Below are 18,498 nucleotides of genomic sequence, written 5' to 3'. Positions count from 1 at the left end.
GTTTTAAATCTAAAATATTTCTCTTGGAGACAGCAGATAGTTGGATCTTTAAAAAAAACTTTTAGTCCTACAGCATTTTCCTTGATTGGGATTTTTAATGCATTTTAATTTTTTTAATATAACTTGTTTTGCATCTGCCATTTTGTACGCTTGAACCCAAGAGTGTGAGGTTGCTGTGAGCTATGATGAAACAGCACTCTACCAAGGGTGACAACATGAGACTGTCTCAAAAAGAAAAAAAAAATTTAAGTCACAAAAATACATACTAACCTAAGCCTATACAAGGTAAGGATCATTATTATCACTGTCTTCTACTTTCACATCTTGTCTCCCTGGACGATCTTCAGGGACAGTGAGACAAATGGAGCTGTCCTCACTTGTGCTAACAATGCTTTCTTCTGAAATTCTTACTGAAGAATCTGCCTGGGGCTGTTTTTTGCAGTTAACTTTTTTTTTATAGTTAGAAGGAATACAAAAATAACAATAAAGTAGATAGTACAGTAAATACATAGTCTAGTGATGTAGTTATTATCATTATCAAGTATTATGTACTATACATAATGGTATGCTATCCTTAAATAGATTTGTTTACACCACCATCACCACAAATGCCTGAATAATGCACTGCACTAGGACATTCTGACAGCCATAGTGTTCCTAGGCAACAGGAATTTTTAGCTTCACTTTAATGTGTAGAATCACTGTTGTATATCTGGTCTATTGTTGACTGAAATGTCATTTTAAAGCTCCTGGGTATCTACCTATCATTTACCTTTTCATTCATTAGTAGACTTTTTCATAGTATCAGTCAGGAGACTTGCAGTTCAGTTTGGGGATAATAATTCTTAGTTTTCCCACTTTGTAGTCTGCTTTCCAGATATTATCTCACTATAGAGGGCATATTGGGAAACCTTTCCTGAATTCTTTAGTGCCTACTATGTAAATTAAAAAGTGGGCAGGCCTTGAGTAGGATAATACAATACTGTGTAGAATACATTCGGTATTCTCAACTGTTTACCTGGTGTTAAACTTGTTCTAACTCTCCAGTTATTTGTTACTTCTTTATAAAGTCAGGGAATTTGAATTTGTGATTTCAGCATTTATTACATTCATTTTAGTTATGCTTTGTAGTACTCTATACATCTGATTGTGTATAATCACTATAATTTGTATGGGATCAACTTAGTCTGCTTTTTAGACATGAGAAAAGATGACAAGAAATCGTTTCTTAAATGTACTAACTATTTTTATTATTTGACTTTAGGTCCATTGCAAAAGAACTTGCAGACTGGCTTATTAGCAACAATGTGGTAGAGCATATATTTGGACCAAATTTGCATATTGAGGTTTGTGGACAATTATGTGGCTTATCTGTTCAATTGAGAGGAGAGTATTTTAAATAATTAATGATACTAAGTTTTTCTTTTCCAGATTATCAAACAGTGCCAAGTGATTTTGAATTTTTTGGCAGCAGAAGGGCGACTGAGTACTCAGCATATTGACTGTATTTGGGCCGCAGCACAGGTAATATTAACAGCTCACGTTTATCGGGATGCTTTCCTTACTATATGTTCTAAGTGCTTTACTCCCCTATGAGGTAAATTTTATCATTATCCCATTTTATAAAGAGACCAAGCAAGACATGGACAAGCCAGGGCTGGAACATATGAAGTCTATCTTCAGAGTCCATGTCTTACTATATTTACTGGCAGAGCTGAAGGAAATAAAAGAGTCAGTCAATTGGAGCTTCTTCATGAAGCCATCTGTGTTTAATAAAGAGACGTTTTCCCATTCTCATGTGTACATTCTACCCCTCTATCCTGATTATTGTATTGGTATGTTTCTTTTGTATTACACCAGTTTTTTCCCCTGTATTTTTTTAAATAGGCATATATCAGCATGTTTCAAAATCCATAAAAGAAACATGAAAGGTTATATAGGGTATCTATAAAGTTTATGTGCAGTTTACAATGTAAAACTATTTTAAATTGCACACAGACTTTATGGACACCTTGTATGTATTCTTATCTTGCCCTGTCTCTCAGTCTTGGATTTCTTATCCTCTTACATGTGTCTGAGATAATAGCTGACCTTGTACATTTTTCTTCCCTTCTCTTTTTCACAAATGTAGCATACCAAATAGACTTGGCTTTTTTTGACTTAACAATTTATTCTGGAGATTTCACATTAGTATATCAAGTGCATTCTTAGTTTTTTAATAAGGTTTGTAAGGCTGTATAGTGTTTTCATTAAACATACATACCATAAGTTATTTAAGTAGTTCCCATTCATGAGCATATTTTTTTCCCAGTCTTTTCTATTATAAAAATTCTATAATAAGTAACTTCTAAAACAATCATTTCATTCTTATACAAAACTTCTTTGTGGCTAAGGTAAATCCCACTTACAAGTAGAAGAGCTAGGTTAAGTCATAATGTGTGGTTTAATTGTGGTAAATACTGGTGTAACAGTTCCACTTTACCCTTAGTCTCCTCAGTACATTCTGTGAGTAAATTAATTGATCTTTGCTGATCTTATAGGTAAAAAGTATTATCATTGGTGTTTTAAATTTGCATTCTTTTTAGTATGAATAAGGTTGCAGATTTTATATTTAAGAGCAATTTTGTTTGTTTTTCTGTTTATATTTGTTGTCATTTATCAGTTGCTTTTTTTTATCTATTTGTAGGAGCTCTTTATGTGTCAATGAAAGCGGTCTTTTGTTTGTTATAACTCATAACTATCCTAATTTAGTTTTTTTGTTTGATTAAGGTGGTTTTTACTGTTCAGTTTCAAGTTCGTGGTTATATTTTTTATGGTCTATGGATTTTGTGTCTTGGTTTGAAATGCCTTTTCTACTACCACGATTTTAAGGGAATTCCTTTTTAGTTTCTTTCTGTATGCTTTGTTTTGCAGTTATATATTTTAATCGTTAATCCACCTAGACTTTAGTTTGGTTTAAGATATCATTCTTGTATGTTCAGCTCCCCTCCTTCATTTTTTTGTTACGTAGTTTTCCCAATTCCATTTGTTAGTAACTCTTTTCTCCTTCCTGACTTCAAATACTAATTTTGTCCTGACTTGGTCATTTTTTGAACTTTCTGGACTGACCTGTTTGTATGTGTTGACCAAGGTGTAATACACCTTCTTTTAGGGAACAATATAGTGATTCTGTTTCTGGTAATTTATCCTGTATATAAATGTACATGAAGATGTTCACTGTGACATGACATACTAGCAGCACAGGAGTATCAGTCACTGTAAATAAGTTTTGGGAAATCTGTATAGTAAAATGATACATAGTCACCAGACTGGACTGAAGTTACTCTATTGTATTCTTGGGGGACCATATGTAAGAAATATTTTTGTTAAACACTGTATAAATAACATATTTTTATTAAGAGACTATTTTTTCACTAAGATGTCTCCCCAGCCCATGAATTTTAAGACTATTTTTAAAAGAGAATGTGCATACATAGATACATACAAATGTTTCTTTGTACTTGAGAATGCCTGGAACTATTTTGGAAACATACACAAGAAGTTTTCAAAGGTTTGCCTCCAGAGTGGAGGCCTGGGATAGGTTGGAAACTTCTTTTTTATTGTCTGTACGTATGTACACTTTGGAATTTTTACATGTGTATATTAGTTTTTTAATAATACAAACTAGCATATAAGGTAACAATAAACATTTTGATATTTATTTTCTCTACTATTTAAAGTTAACTATTCTCCATTTCCCTCTTCTTTTCCTTCCACTGTAAATCATTTTATCAGAAAGTAAGATTTCAAACCTTTGAACTCTCTTGGAAGTAAATGCTTTCTAAATTTTATATAAATTTATGTAATTTATTGTGATAATACTTAAAATGGGGCTAAATAGCTTTTTGGGGATAGATGCCCATGTCTCAATGATAGGAAGGAAACTCTGTAGGATTTCGGAAGGGATTTAAGTATTGTCTGGTTCTTATGTACATTATGCACATTTTGAAGACAGATGGTTCATAATTTTCATCAAATTATCAGAGTCATTAGTTGTGCCTAATTTTAGAAATGGTGATGTATAGCTGTTAGTTTTTGCCTTGTGAGACATTGCATACTGTTAGTGTGTGAAGTTATGACTGTACTTCACTTTGGAGTCTGCCCTCTCCCCCCTGCAATATTCTTTCTACATTAAGTTTTATCTGAATCCTATTCCTACCTGTCTTTTAGGGACTGTTAATACCAGTGATTATTCTGTGCTGTTACATATTCAAATCTCTTGCCTATACTGGATGTTTTCTCTTTTATGTTGTGGGTCTCTTCATATTTCAAAAAGACAACTAGATAAGCGGTATAAATACTGAGGTGTTATGTGAAATACTCTTCTTTTGGAGCAGTCTATCAAATAGGACTGCTGTCTATTAACTTTCAGGAGTATAATAATGATACTTGTACTCTTTAGTTGTATCAGGCTTTCAGCTTGTAGAACTCATAGTAAGCAAATGTAAAGGGATATCAATATTTATATTAAAAGCTAGTATTTTATATAAGTTTTTTCCCCAGGGAGGAGCCTTGATTAATACTGTAGATTGGCTGTTTGTATTGTTCTGACTGATGGATGGCTGCTGCATACATTCATTCCTAATGGAAAACTTACATCCTCTTTCCATCTCTGTAATTCTGCTGTCCATCAAATCTGTTGTTCTGAGCGTAGAATCCCAGTTACACAGGGAAGATTGTCTGACCACCTCCTATAGCTTCCTTATAACCTACTCTGAGCTGCAGCTTTCTCTACCTATTACATTTTTAAAAGGTATTGGTACTCATTTTGGTCTTTGAATAATTTGTTCAAATTTTATGTTGGTGACTCATTTTGTGGAGTTGTTTGTTTTTATTATACGGTTATAATTGATTCCCCCTTCTAAATCATGAGCAAAAATTTTTTAATCACTATCCCCAACTTTCTCATTTGCCACCTCCCAGGTTTTATTAATTCTGTTATTTGTACTTTATCAAATATTATAACATTTAGATTCTGCAATATAACCATAATTCACACAGATGTTTACTATGAATTCTGTATTTAAGTGTATAGCTCAGCCACAGGTCCTTTTTTCTCATTCTTTTCTTCCTTGTTCCAGAGTTAATTTCTATTTATTTATTCTTCTTATGGATTCCACAGAGTAGCCTTTTGTTTTCCCTGAAGAGAAATTTGTAGATGTTATATTCTAGGTTTGTGCATACTTGAAATATTTCTTTCTTTATGTTTGAAGAAGAGCTTGGCTGAGTGAATGATCCTAGAGCCACTTTTTCTCTCAGAACTTTGTAGTAAGCGTGATGAGTACTATTTTCTGAAGTAAGAATTTAAGAAAAATGTTTTACCAAGAAGTATATCCCATCATCTCTTGACAAGATTTTTCTCTTTTGTAGTTTTTTCAAGTATTCATTAATACTTTGTGAATCTTAATGTGAATTAACACTTAATGTGAATACATTAATGAATCTAAGTAATTCATTAATTAAGGAGTTTTGTTCTAAGTTTTCAGTTGGTGTCTTTTAACACATATGTCCTCTTTTTATGATGGGAAAACGTAAAATTTATCATTTTTACCATTCATAAGTGTACAATTCAATGGAATTTAAATACATTTCATGCTGTTAATGTAACTTTGTATATCCTAACATTTTTCATCATTCCCAGTAATATCTCTGTACCTATTAAACAACAAGTACCTATTTCTCTCTTTATCCCCTGGTTTATTCTGTTTTACATTCGGTCTCTGAGTTTACTTGTTAGAGGTCCCTCATATAAGTGGTCATATAATATTTGTCTATCTTTGTGTGGCTTATTTCACTAAATATCATGTTGTCTATGTCCATCTGTGTTACAGCATATATAAAAATGTGACCCCTTTGTATGACTGAATAATATTCTATTCCATGTATGTATTACATTTTTTTGTTGGTCTGTCGGTGGACATTTAGGTTGCTTCTACTTTTTGAATATAATGAGTGAGTAGTTAATGAACATGGGTATGTAAATATTTGTTTGATTCCCTGCTTTTAACTATTTTGTGTGTATCATTTGTGCTATATAATCATATTTTGGTCATTGACAGACCACATACATAGTGGTGGTCCCATAAGATTATAATGGAGTTGAAAAAATTTCTATCACTTAGTGATGTTGTAGACATTAAAAGATTGTAGGGCATCAGATTACCTCTTCTACACTGAGATGTGTTTAAATACATAAATAACATTGTATTACAGTTGACTATAGCATTCAGTACAGCAACATGCTTTATTTACAGCTTCATATCCTAGGAGCAGTAAGCTATAGTAAGCTATAGTAGGCTATACCATCTAGGTTTGGGTCAGTATACTGTGTAACATTTATACAAGGCGTTTCTCAGAATGTGTCCTTATCATTAAGCAATGCATGACTGTGTAGAATTCTAGGAGTAGAATTTCTGGATTACTTGGTGTTCTGTCTTACCTTTTGAGAACCACTAAAATGTTTTCCACAGCAGCTATGCCATTTAATATTCACACCAACAGTACAGAAGGATTCTAGTTTCTTCACATCTTTACTAATGCATGTTATTTGTCTTTTGAAAAAATTATAGCCATCTTAGTAGGTATGAATTTGTATCTCATTATGGATTTTACTTGGTTTTCCCTAATGACTAATAATGTTAACCATTCTTTATTTATTGGCTGTATTTATTGGTTATTTGTGTATTTTCTTTAGAGAACTGTCTGTTCCAATCCTTTGCCTGTTTTTGATTGAATTTTTTGGTTTTCTGTTGAGTTTTAGGAATTGTTAAGTATATTCTGGATGTTAATTCTTTATTGGGTATATAATTTCATTCTGTATGTTGTCTTCACTTTAGTTTTGATAGACACATTTTAAGGTACTATAATGAGGTATATATGATAGACAATATTGAGGTATAATAGATAAGTATATAAAATTATACATGGTGTACTACTTGATGTTTTAACATATACTATATACATTGTGAAATACATCATTACATCATAGTTACCGTTTTCTTTTCTTTCTTTCTATGTTGTGGTGAGGAGAACACTTGAAAATCTACCTTCTTGGCAAATTATGAAGTGTATAATATAGTATTGTTCACTGTAGTCACATTGCTATATGTGAGATTGCCAGAATTTAGTTTTTATAACTTAAACCTCGTGCCCTTTGACAAGTATCACCTTATTTCCCTCTCTTCCTAGCACCCTCCATTCCCCGCAATCACTATTCTACTCTCTCCTCCTTAGAGTTTGACTACTTTAGTTTTGACACATAAGTGAGATCATGCATTATTTATTTTCTGTGTCTGACTTACTTCACTTAGCGTAGTGTACTCTAGGGTTATCTATATCAAAAATGGCAGAGTTTTCTTTTTAAAGACAGAATAATCCAACAATATATACAAACCACATTTTCTTATCCATATATATGTTCAAAGACATTTAGGTTGTTTCTTGTATCTTGGCTATTGTGAATAATGCAGCAGTGAACATAGGAGTGCAGTTATCTCTTTGAGATGGGGATTTCATTTCCTTTGGGTATATATCTAGAAATGGGATTGTGGATCATAAGGTAATTCTATTTTAATTATTTAAGGAACCTCCATATTGTTTTCCATTATGACTGTACCACTTTACATTCCTGCCAACAGTATATAAGGGTTCCTTTTTTTCTTATATAATGTTGTGCTTTTGATTTGCATCTGTGTGTCCAGTAACATAGATTGATGATCTTGCTTTGCATTTGTTTTTTAAATCATATAGAAAATAAAGTGAAGGTACAACCCAAAATTTCAATACTAGCTTTTATAATTCCTGCGTATTTACCTTTATCGAAGATCTTTATTTCTTCATTGTTGTCTAGCTTCCTTACGTTTCAATCTGAAGGAGTCTTTTTAGTATTTTTCCTTTTTTTCCTCTTTGCAAGGCACTTCATATTTATTCATTTTGTGCCCTGCTCAAAGACCGAATTAAATTATTTCATCATTGCCGAGAACGTTCAAAGGGACAACAAGGGTTTATACCAACAATTATTAATGCCCTTAACCTGTCAGGGCTTGTCGCCTGTAGCTCAGCAGCTAGGGCTCCAGCCACATAAGCTGGAGCTAGGTGGGTTCGAAGTCAGCTTGGGCCTGCCAAACAACAATGACAACTACAGCCAAAAAAGAGCCAGGTGTTGTGGCGGGGCCCTGTAGTCCTAGCTGTTTGGGAGGCTGAGGCAAGAGAATTGCTTAAGCCCAAGAGTTTGAGGTTGCTATGAGTTGTGATGCCACAACACTCTACAGAGGGTGACATAGAAAGACTGTCTCAAAAAAAAGAAAAAGAAATAACCTGTCAGAACATTGAACCCTGATGTTTGGAGGACCTGAATGTTATTGCCGACATTAGCTTTGGCAGATGCAACAGGAACTTGCATTGCTGTCTTCATAGCTGTCTGTCTCACAATGCTAGCAGCAGTAGTGTTGGTGACCAGAATTGGCTGATATTAATGGCCCACCCAAGTTTTACTCTGGAAGTGTAAGAGGTCAGATTTACTCCAGAGTTCCGGAGTAGTTACCATCGGATAGTTTCTACCAGTATAATTGTTGTCTAGGTACAGAGATAGACTTTGGCATTTTTTATTTTGCCATCTTCTGTAATGTCCTTCTTCTTTTCTTTTTTTTTTGAAGGTTATTATTATTTTTTTTTTTTTTAAAGAGACAGAGTCTCACCTTATCGCCCTTGAGATTTCCGTGGTGTCACAGCTAACAGTAACCTCCAACTCCTGGGCTTAAGTGATTCTCTTGCCTCAGCCTCCTGAGTAGCTGGGACTACAGGCGCCCACCACCAAGCCCAGCTATTTTTTTGTTGCAGTTTGGCCAGAGCCAGATTTGAACCCACCACCCTCGGCATGTGGGGCTGGAGCCCTACCCACTGAGCCACAGGTGCTGCCCCCCCCCCTTTTTTTCTTTTTGACTATGAAACAGCTTCTTGATGCTTTCTTTATTGGGACTCAAGTCATGTAATTATAGTAACATTTTTTTCTATACTTTTTGAATTTGCTTTCATAATGTAATGTACACATCTAAGAAAGCTTACTGTGTATTCTTCAGCCTCAGTTACAGTACTTCACAGTTTTCTTTTTTTCTTTTTTGGAGACAGAGCCTCAAGCTGTCCCCCTGGGTAGAGTGCCGTGGCATTACAGCTCACAGTAACCTCCAACTCCTGGGCTCAAGAGAGTCTCCTGCCTCAGCCTCCTAAGTAGCTGGGACCACAGGCGCCCACCACAACACCTGGCTATTTTTTGGTTTGGCAGGTCCAGGCTGAATTCGAACCTGCCACCTTAGTTGTATGTGGCTGGTGCCTTAGCAGGTTGAGCTACAGGTGCCGAGCCTCACAATTTTCTTTTAAAGGTCTTACTATATAATAATAGCCAACATGGTATTTAATTATCTAAAGTAAGTATATTATGGAAATCCCATTATTTTAGTGATAAAATTGGCAGAAATACAGTAACATTATTATATGCTATGTTTTTATCACATTCTAATTAGAAAAAACATATAATAGATACTTGTTGGCCGAAAAGTAAGTATAAGCTTTTAGTACAGGTGAGTATCCCTAATCAAAAAATGCAAAATTTGAAATATTTCCAAACCTGAAAATTTTCAGATTTTGGATTTTCAAATTAGGGATCTTCAACTGGTTAAGTAAATAATTCAGATATTTCAAAATCTCAAAAAAATTAAAATCTAAAACACTTGGTCCTAAGCATTTCAGATAAGGGTTACTTAACCTATATTGTCTAGTTGTAATATTATTTAATGCTATATTAAAATTAACAATCTTAGATGAGATCTATGAAAGTGGTAAGTTATAATTAAAAAATCAAATGTTCTTTGTAGCTTTAAAGTACTGTCATTTTTTTAAAGGAGTAATTAGTGGTGCTGAAATAAATAGTATCAAAGTAAATAGTATAATTTATAAGATGTCTCATTAGCATAGAATAATTCCTCCAATATTATTTTAAGATTTATTTCCCCTTGAGCTTGAGAATTAGGTTGTGTATATTTACGGATTGTAGTAGAAGAGAATTATGGTTTATACCTATAAAATATAAAAATGAACATTTTGGAATCAAAATGTCTATTACCTGGCGGCACCTGTAGTTCACTGGGTAAGGGCGCAGGCCACATACCCTGAGGCTGGTGGGTTCGAACCCGGCCTGGGCCAGCTAAAACAACAATGACAACTGCAACAACAACAACAAAAAAAAATGGTTGGGCATTGTGGTGGGCACCTGTAGCGCCAACTACTTGGGAGGCTGAGACAAGAGAGTTACTTAAGCCCAAGAGTTTAAGGTTGCTGTGAACTGTGACATCATAGCACTCTATCCAGGGTGACATCTTGAGACTGTGCCTCAAAATAAGAAAAAGGTTGTTATCACTTTATGGAGTTTTTATGGGCTGGAAATAAGTAGGAAACCTTGGCTTTTTACCTTTGACATCCCTGATTGGAAATTCTCGTCTAATCTTATTTTTATTGTTTTGTCTTGATTTAGTAATGAGCAATGTTATGGCTGTAAAATACTTTTATTTTTGTATCGTGTAATATTTAGTAGTCATATCTTCTTAAATTTACCCTCATAGATTGTTATATTTCTACTTATTGTTAGAAAAGGGTTTTTCTGTCTCATGGTTTATTATATAGACCTTTAGGATGAGAGGATTTCTAGCATGTACTCTTGTAAAAGCATTATATACTTTGTAAATTTATTTATAAATTTAATCATAATTTGTTATTTTATTTGTAATTGTCTTCATTTACATTTGCTATTTAACTTATTTTTATATTAATGACGTGAACATAAATTTCACTGAAATCGTCTTAATGCTTGAATTGTGGAAACTATTTATTTCAGGCTTTCTTCTTGTAATCAGGAAATTAAGTTTATAGTTTGGTTAAGATAAATTTCTGTTTCAAATGGAATTTTATTTATGCTGTGTAATACATTACCATTTATATTTGGTAGCCAGCATTTTACCAGCACATTAAAAATATTAGTATACTGACCATCTTCTTGACTTTTCAAACTATATAACTTTCTTCATGTTAGTTAATTTATGTTTGACAGTTATTTTTGACTATTCTCTTTATTTTCTAGTTAAAACATTGTAGCCGGTATATACATGACTTATTTCCTTCACTCATCAAGAATTTGGATCCTGTGCCACTTAGACATCTACTTAATCTGGTCTCAGCTCTTGAGCCAAGTGTTCATACTGAACAGGTAATACATTCAGAAAATCGTGTTGGAGATTTTTTTTTTTATAAAGTGAAAATTTGTGATTTAGAAAATTCAACGTGTATTTTATTAGTGCTGGCCTTTCAGTTAGACAAAAATAATGTTAAATTTGTTATAATGTTGCATAAAAGCATCCAGCTTTAATCTCTCTATTTTTTTTTAGACATTGTACTTGGCATCCATGTTAATTAAAGCACTATGGAATAATGCACTAGCCGCTAAGGCTCAGTTGTCTAAACAGAGTTCTTTTGCATCTTTATTAAATACTAATATTCCCATTGGAAATAAGAAAGGTTAGTAAACTCTAAGTTGTCCAAAGTTTCCCAGTCAAATTTGAAGTGTGAAGTGGAGTGTATATAGAAGCTGTGGTTGAGGGCCAAGGGGCAGGTTCATAGACACATTGTAATCCTAGCACTCTGGGAGGCCAAGGTGGGCAAAATCTTTGAGCTCAGGAGTTGGAGACCAGCCTGAGCAAGAGCAAGAACCCATCTCTAAAAATAGTTAGCTGGGTATTGTGGCTAGACAACTGAGGCAAGAGAATCACTTGAGCCCAGGAGTTTGAGGTTGCTATGAGCTATGATTCCAGGGCATTCTTTATCAAGAACAACAAAATGAGATCTGTCTCAAAAAAAACCCCCAAAACCTATAATTAGTTCATGTTTTTTGTTTACCTTTCAAGTAAAGGACAGTAATAAAGTCTTAAAAGTTATTGGATTTTTTTCATTTTTAATTTTCTTTCTAATCCTCAAAACATTACTTCTTAAAAACTTTTGAGTTTTTATTTAGTGATCAAACAAAAGCTTTCTTTATTAACATAACGATATAATTCTCTTTTTGTAGTTTTCTACTTCAAAGTTTTCTGCCATGTCTAGAGCTTTACATGTATCTTTTACATTACATATATAGTTTTCAAGGACTTTCTAAAACTATACTTAAACCCACGTTTTGTCTCCTGACATCAGATACTACTATTTTCTTAGGCTTTTCTGTGTAGGCACCCACCACAACTGCAGCAGGTGGTGGGGACTTACTTATTACGGGTTTCCCCACCCATTATCTTGTTGACAATATAGTAAGAACACTGTCCCAGAGAAGCTCAGTCACTTAGAATATTTTCCTCCTGTTTTTTCCTTTTTTCTTCAGAGGAAGAAGAGCTCAGAAGAGCAGCTCCATCACCTTGTAAGTTGAGTCTTAGAAATTTATAGCAATGTGACTTAGTTTTCTTTTGGTGATCTTCTAGAGTTAATTGATTTTTATATAATAGTGTATTTGTATCAGAGTCATAAAGCTTATTTAGAGAAAGAGATATAAACCTTTAATTATCAATCTTACCCATTTTGCTTAAAACCATTAATATGTTGACTTTAATTGAAATCATATATATCCTCTTTAGTAAACATTGACAAATGTTACCATATTTTGAGATTATATTTTTGGATACTTAATTTAAAACTCTGGTAAGCAGCTCAGGATATTATTCTGCTAGATTTATGTCAACACAAATTAGAAATAAAGAGGCTGGTGTGGTAGCTCACACCTATAATTTAGCACTCTGGGAGGCTGAGGTGGGAGGATCCCTTGAGGTTAGAATTTTGAGACCATCTTCAACAACATAGTGAGACCCTATTTCTACTAAAAATAGAAAAAATTACCTAGGCATTGTAGCAGGTGCCTGTAGTTCCAGTTATTCAGTAGGCTGAGGCAGGAAGATTGCTTGAACCTAGGAGTTTTGAGATTGCTATAAGCTAGGCTGATGTCATGGCTGTATCTTAGGTTTAAAAAAAAAAAAAATTAGAAAAAAAAATAAAATCCCTAGTCTGTCTATATAACTAAAAAATATATATATTTTATATAGGGTCACCTGCAGCTAGCCCTCAAAGCAGTGATAATAGTGATACACATCAAAGTGGAGGGAGTGACATTGAAATGGATGAACAACTTATTAATAGAACCAAACATGTGCAACAGCGACTTTCAGACACAGAGGTATGAAAATAAGTTTTTCTTCTATTAAAGGGATTTTTGGAGGTCCTGGCATGTTTTATCATTTTAACTGGGAATACAAACAGAATTTAGTTTTAGGTTTCTCCTCTCCTTTAAGTAGTATTTTCAATGTCTTCTGGGTTTTTAATTCCATTTATATTGTTCAAAGGAATATGACAAAACCATAGCAGCCCTTAAGAAAGTACAACGAGGCCAGGTGATATGGCTCCCGCCTATAATCCTAGCACTCTGGGAGGCTAAGGCACGTTGGATCACCTGAGCTCAGGAGTTTGAGGCCAGCCTGAGCCAGACCTTGTCTCTAAAAATAGCCAGGTGTTGTGGTGGGTACTTGTAGTCCCAGCTATTTGGGGGGGCTGAGGCAAGAGAGCGGCATTGACAGACTCTGTCTCAAAAATAAAAAATACAGGCCAGGTGTAGTGGCTCACCTTTGTATCCTAGCACTCTGGGAGGCCGAGGCAGAAAAATAGCTTGAGCTCACGAGTTTGAGATCAGCCTGAGCAAAAGCGAGACCCCTGTCTCTACTAAAAATAGAAAAATTTAGACAAGGGGATTGCTTGAGTCCGAGAGTTGAAGGTTGTTGTGAGCTATCATGCCATAGCACTGTATCCAGGGCAACAGCTGGAGACTCTGTCTCAAAAAAAAAAAAAAAAAAAAATACAGTTTTTGACATCAGTTACTTTTTTCTTACTAATTTAGATATCTGTTTAAATCTTTTTGTTTCAAAATACAGGAATCTATGCAGGGAAGTTCTGATGAAACTGCTAACAGTGGTGAAGATGGAAGCAGTGGTCCTGGTAGCAGTAGTGGACATAGTGATGGATCTAGCAATGAGGTCAATTCTAGCCATGCAAGCCAATCAGCTGGGAGCCCTGGCAGTGAGGTACAGTCAGAAGACATTGCAGATATTGAAGCCCTTAAAGAAGAAGATGAAGATGATGATCACGGCCATAATCCTCCCAAAAGCAGTTGTGGTACTGATCTTCGGAACAGGAAGTTAGAAAGTCAAGCAGGCATTTGCATGGGAGATTCCCAAGGCTCATCAGAAAGAAATGGAACAAGCAATGGAACAGGAAAGGACCTGGTTTTTAACACTGAGTCTTTGCCATCAGTAGATAATCGAATACGAATGCTGGATGCCTGTTCACATTCTGAAGACCCAGAACATGATATTTCAGGGGAAATGAATGCTGCTCATATAGCACAAGGATCTCAGGAGTCATGTATCACACGAACTGGGGACTTCCTTGGGGAAACTATTGGGAATGAATTATTTAATTGTCGGCAGTTCATTGGTCCACAGCATCACCACCACCACCACCACCACCATCACCACCACCACCACCACCATCATCATGATGGGTAAGCCTGCTTCAAAATAAAGATTTAGCTTATATTTCCTTTGGGGGCAAGTATTATGGTCTGTTCAGTTGTAATTTATTATATATTAGTGCTATTCAATATTAATAGTTATAGAATACAAACTAGAAATTCAAGGTACTACAAATAGGTAATTTTAAGTTTTCCAGTTGGTATGTTTAAAAATAAAATGAAACAAATTAGATTAAATATATATTTTATTTAACTCAATAATTTCTACAATAACATTTCCAGGTATAATCAGTATAAAAATTAGTAAGATTTTTACATTCCTTTTTTCCTGAGTCTTCAATATTTAGTCCTATTTTCTACCTACAGCGATCTCAGTTTAGACTAGCTAGTTTTTATGTGTATAAAGGCCACGTATGGTTTGTGGGTACCATATTAGACAGCATAGATTTAGGTCTGTTCTTATCCTGCTTGTAATAATTGTCTAAAAGCAGAGATTGCTTATGGAAATTTCCACTAAACTATGATGACGAAAAGAGAAATGTTATGGCATCTTCTAATTTTAAGATATTAATAAAGATAAGCTGCAACATGAAGGTTTTTGATTATCTATAAAGTATACCCATGATATTTAACAGTAAGTGATTCTGTCACTTACTGTGGTGATACTGTCTTGAGTACTTAATTTTTCTCATCCATAAAATGGGAGCAACAGTACCTATCTCATGGGTTTATTGTGTGGGCTAATGTGATCAGTATTAAGTAAGTGCCCATTAAATGTTAGCTACTGTTTATTATTGTTATTGCAAGTAATAGTAGTTGAATTGATAATGAGAAATAAATATGCTGTTTGTCAGCATGAGTTTTCTAAGACTTGAAAATTTGCCATATCTTCCTCAATTTAGTTTAATGGTTTTGGTGAGGTACATATCTATAAACATTATTACTTTTTTTCCCTTTGCCTTTTAATTTTATTCTTATCACTGACACATCCATGTTTTAGTTTTTAGTTTTTTTGAGACAGAGTTTCACTTTGTTGCCCTTGGTAAAGTGCCATGGCATTACAGCTCACAGCAACCTCAAATTCCTGGGCTTAAGTGATTAAGTAATTCTCTTGCCTCACCTTTCCTCAGTAAGAGCAGGAGGGACTATAGGCACCCAGCTATTTTTAGAGTTGAGGTCTTGCTGTGGCTCAAGCTGCTCTCAAACCTGTGAGCCCAGGCAGTCCACCTGCCTTGACTTCCCAGAGTGCTATGTATGACCAACCTTTTTTTTTTTTTTTCTTCCAGAGACGGAGTCTCACTTTGTCGCCCTTGGTAGAGTGCTGTGCCATCACAGCTCACAGCAACCTCCAACTCTTGGGCTCAGGACATTCTCTGGCCTCAGCCTCCCGAGTAGCTGGGACTATAGGCGCCCGCCACAGTGCCCAGCTATTTTTTGTTGCAGTTTGGCTGGGGCCAGGTTTGGACCTGCCACCCTTGGTATATGGGGCCGGTGCCCTACTCACTGAGCCACAGGTGCCGCCCAACACATTCTTTTTTTAAGGCAGTATTTTTCAACCTTGGTGTTATTGACATTTTGGGCCAGATAATTTCTTATTTTGAATTTGTAATGCGAATGTTGCCCTTTGTATTGTAGAATATTAGCCAACATCTAATCCCTATCTCTAGGTTTTAGTAGCATCCCTCAAAGCATCTCTCAGTTATAACAACCAAAAGTATTTTTTAGCATTTCCAAATGTCTTCCCTATGGACCACATTGACCCCTAATGGAGAGCGCTGGCTTATTGTCTAACATTACAGATATAAATTTTTTTTTTTTTTTTTTTTTTTGAGACAGAGACTCAAGCTGTCCGCCTGGGTAGAGTGCCATGGCACCAAAGCTCAGAGCAACCTCCAACTCCTAGGCTCAAGCAAGGTTCCTGCCTCAGCCTCCCAAATAGCTGGGACCACAGGTGCCCGCCACAATGCCTGGCTATTTTTTTTTTTTTTTTTTTTTTGGTTGCAGCCGTCATTGTTGTTTGGCGGCCCGGGCTGTATTCGAACCTGCCACCTTAGGTGTATGTGGCTGGCGCCTTAGCCACTTGAGCCACAGGCGCCGAGCCCAGATATAAATTTTAAAAGTTGTCCCAAGCACAACTCATGATGAATTAGTGTATTACAAAACAGAGGTGCAATATTATCAGTTTGTCACATTGGAAATCTTTTAGTTTTTGACGCCTACATCTACTGCCTACCCCAGAAGACCTAATGATTTAGTTTTTTATTTCAGGTCTTCCCATACTTTGTGTATTATGGTACTACTTGTGAGTCTCTAAATCAACCCTGCACTTCATGTTATTTTTTATTCCTTTGTCTCTGATTCCTTTAGCATACTCAGAACAGTATGTTTTAGAAGTGAGTGCCTAATACATGTTTGTTGAATTAAAAGTTCCCCAATTAACTAAATCTAGATTACATCCTTAAATTGAATAGTTTTCTCATTTGAGTCTGCGGTTGTATGAATAAATGGAAACGAGTTTTGTGGTTTCACTTTGTGACTTTGAGTTTGTAAAATAATATATAATAATATTACTGGTGTTGCCTAAAACTGTTCCTTTTGAAGTTGTTCTAAGTGAGGTATGTTAATAGGCCACAGGTAGTATATGTGTATATTGTAAAATGATTAAATATTTCTGACATTGTGGTTTTTCAGTTGTTGTAAAGCTTCCTATATTACATATTATTAAAAAATAGATGTAGCTTTGAGTGTATTAAGTGCTAATTATTTTGAGAGGTAGTTTTTATGATTGACAAAGTATGTTTAAATTTGTGATGATTAACTTTATGCTTTTCTCTGTGTTGTAGGCATATGGTTGATGATATGCTAAGTGCAGATGATGTCAGTTGCAGTAGCTCCCAGGTCAGTGCAAAATCAGAAAAAAATATGGCTGATTTTGATGGTGAAGAGTCCGGATGTGAAGAGGAACTAGTTCAGATTAATTCACATGCAGAACTAACATCTCATCTCCAACAACATCTTCCCAATTTAGCATCCATTTACCATGAACATCTTAGTCAAGGTAAGGTTCTGTATTAAGTAAAATATAGTACTTTTCTCAGAAATAATTTATATTAAATTAGAAGAAATCAGCAATTATTGTTGTAATATTTAAATACTTGTCAAAATAAGCTTAATGTGGTAGTTTTCTTTCCATGGGAACAAAATTATTATAAATACTCAATCACAAGTATAAATTACACCTGCAGTTCTATCATGAGATGTTCAGCTGGGAATGGACATGTGTAGTAATAATATGAAAGAATTATGGCTTTGTATTTTAGAAAATGGCTGAATTGGATTTTATATTCAGAAATCTTAGGACCTATAAATAATAGGTCACAAAAGATCTCATATTTGATGCCATTTATATGCAATATCTTGAATAGGCAGATCTGTAGTAACAAAATAGATTCCTTGGGACTGGAGAAGTTGCGGGGAGGGAGAAGGTGATTGCTAAGGAGCAAAATGTTCCTCATTTTCTTTCTTCTCTTTTTAAAATTATTTTTATTTTTTTTACAAAGTGTTTCATCTGTGGTGATAAAAATATTTGAGAAAGGATTTTTCTAATTAGTCTAAATTAAGAAAACGTTATCGGTCGTGACTAGACTTAGAAGAGTGGAGGATAGAGGAGGTTAAAGAGTAGAAGGAGATTAAGGAGGAATGGGAGAAAAAAATAAGAAAGGGAAGAAGAACAGTTTAGAATTGGTAATTTTTTTTTTTTTTTTTTTTGAGACTGCGCCTCAAGCTTTCCCCCTGGGTAGAGTGCCGTGGCATTACAGCTCACAGCAACCTCCAACTCCTGGGCTCAAGCGAGTCTC

At 34.8% G+C, this 18,498-nt stretch overlaps 1 protein-coding gene across 4 annotated transcripts in view; it reads left to right on the top strand.

The window, feature by feature from the left end:
• The window catches only part of USP34 (ubiquitin specific peptidase 34), a 255,697-nt gene that overhangs the window by 78,233 nt on the left and 158,966 nt on the right, over window positions 1-18,498 (top strand). For 3 of the 4 annotated variants that reach the window (XM_023512071.1, XM_012804030.2, XM_023512070.1), the window contains 8 exons: window positions 1,265-1,346; window positions 1,432-1,524; window positions 11,168-11,293; window positions 11,472-11,601; window positions 12,452-12,487; window positions 13,164-13,294; window positions 14,043-14,671; window positions 17,485-17,699. In XM_023512071.1, the coding sequence (XP_023367839.1) occupies window positions 1,265-1,346; window positions 1,432-1,524; window positions 11,168-11,293; window positions 11,472-11,601; window positions 12,452-12,487; window positions 13,164-13,294; window positions 14,043-14,671; window positions 17,485-17,699 (1,442 nt within the window). The remainder of the gene's footprint in view (window positions 1-1,264; window positions 1,347-1,431; window positions 1,525-11,167; window positions 11,294-11,471; window positions 11,602-12,451; window positions 12,488-13,163; window positions 13,295-14,042; window positions 14,672-17,484; window positions 17,700-18,498) is intronic. The other variant, XM_023512069.1, reaches the window with a different exon arrangement.

This window comes from Otolemur garnettii, unplaced genomic scaffold, assembly GCF_000181295.1.
Source record: "Otolemur garnettii isolate 467f Iridium unplaced genomic scaffold, OtoGar3 scaffold00024, whole genome shotgun sequence".
NCBI classification, from domain to species: Eukaryota; Metazoa; Chordata; class Mammalia; order Primates; family Galagidae; genus Otolemur; species Otolemur garnettii.
The sequence above is the reverse complement of the archived record's forward strand: the minus strand, read 5'-3'. Positions and strand labels throughout refer to the sequence as shown.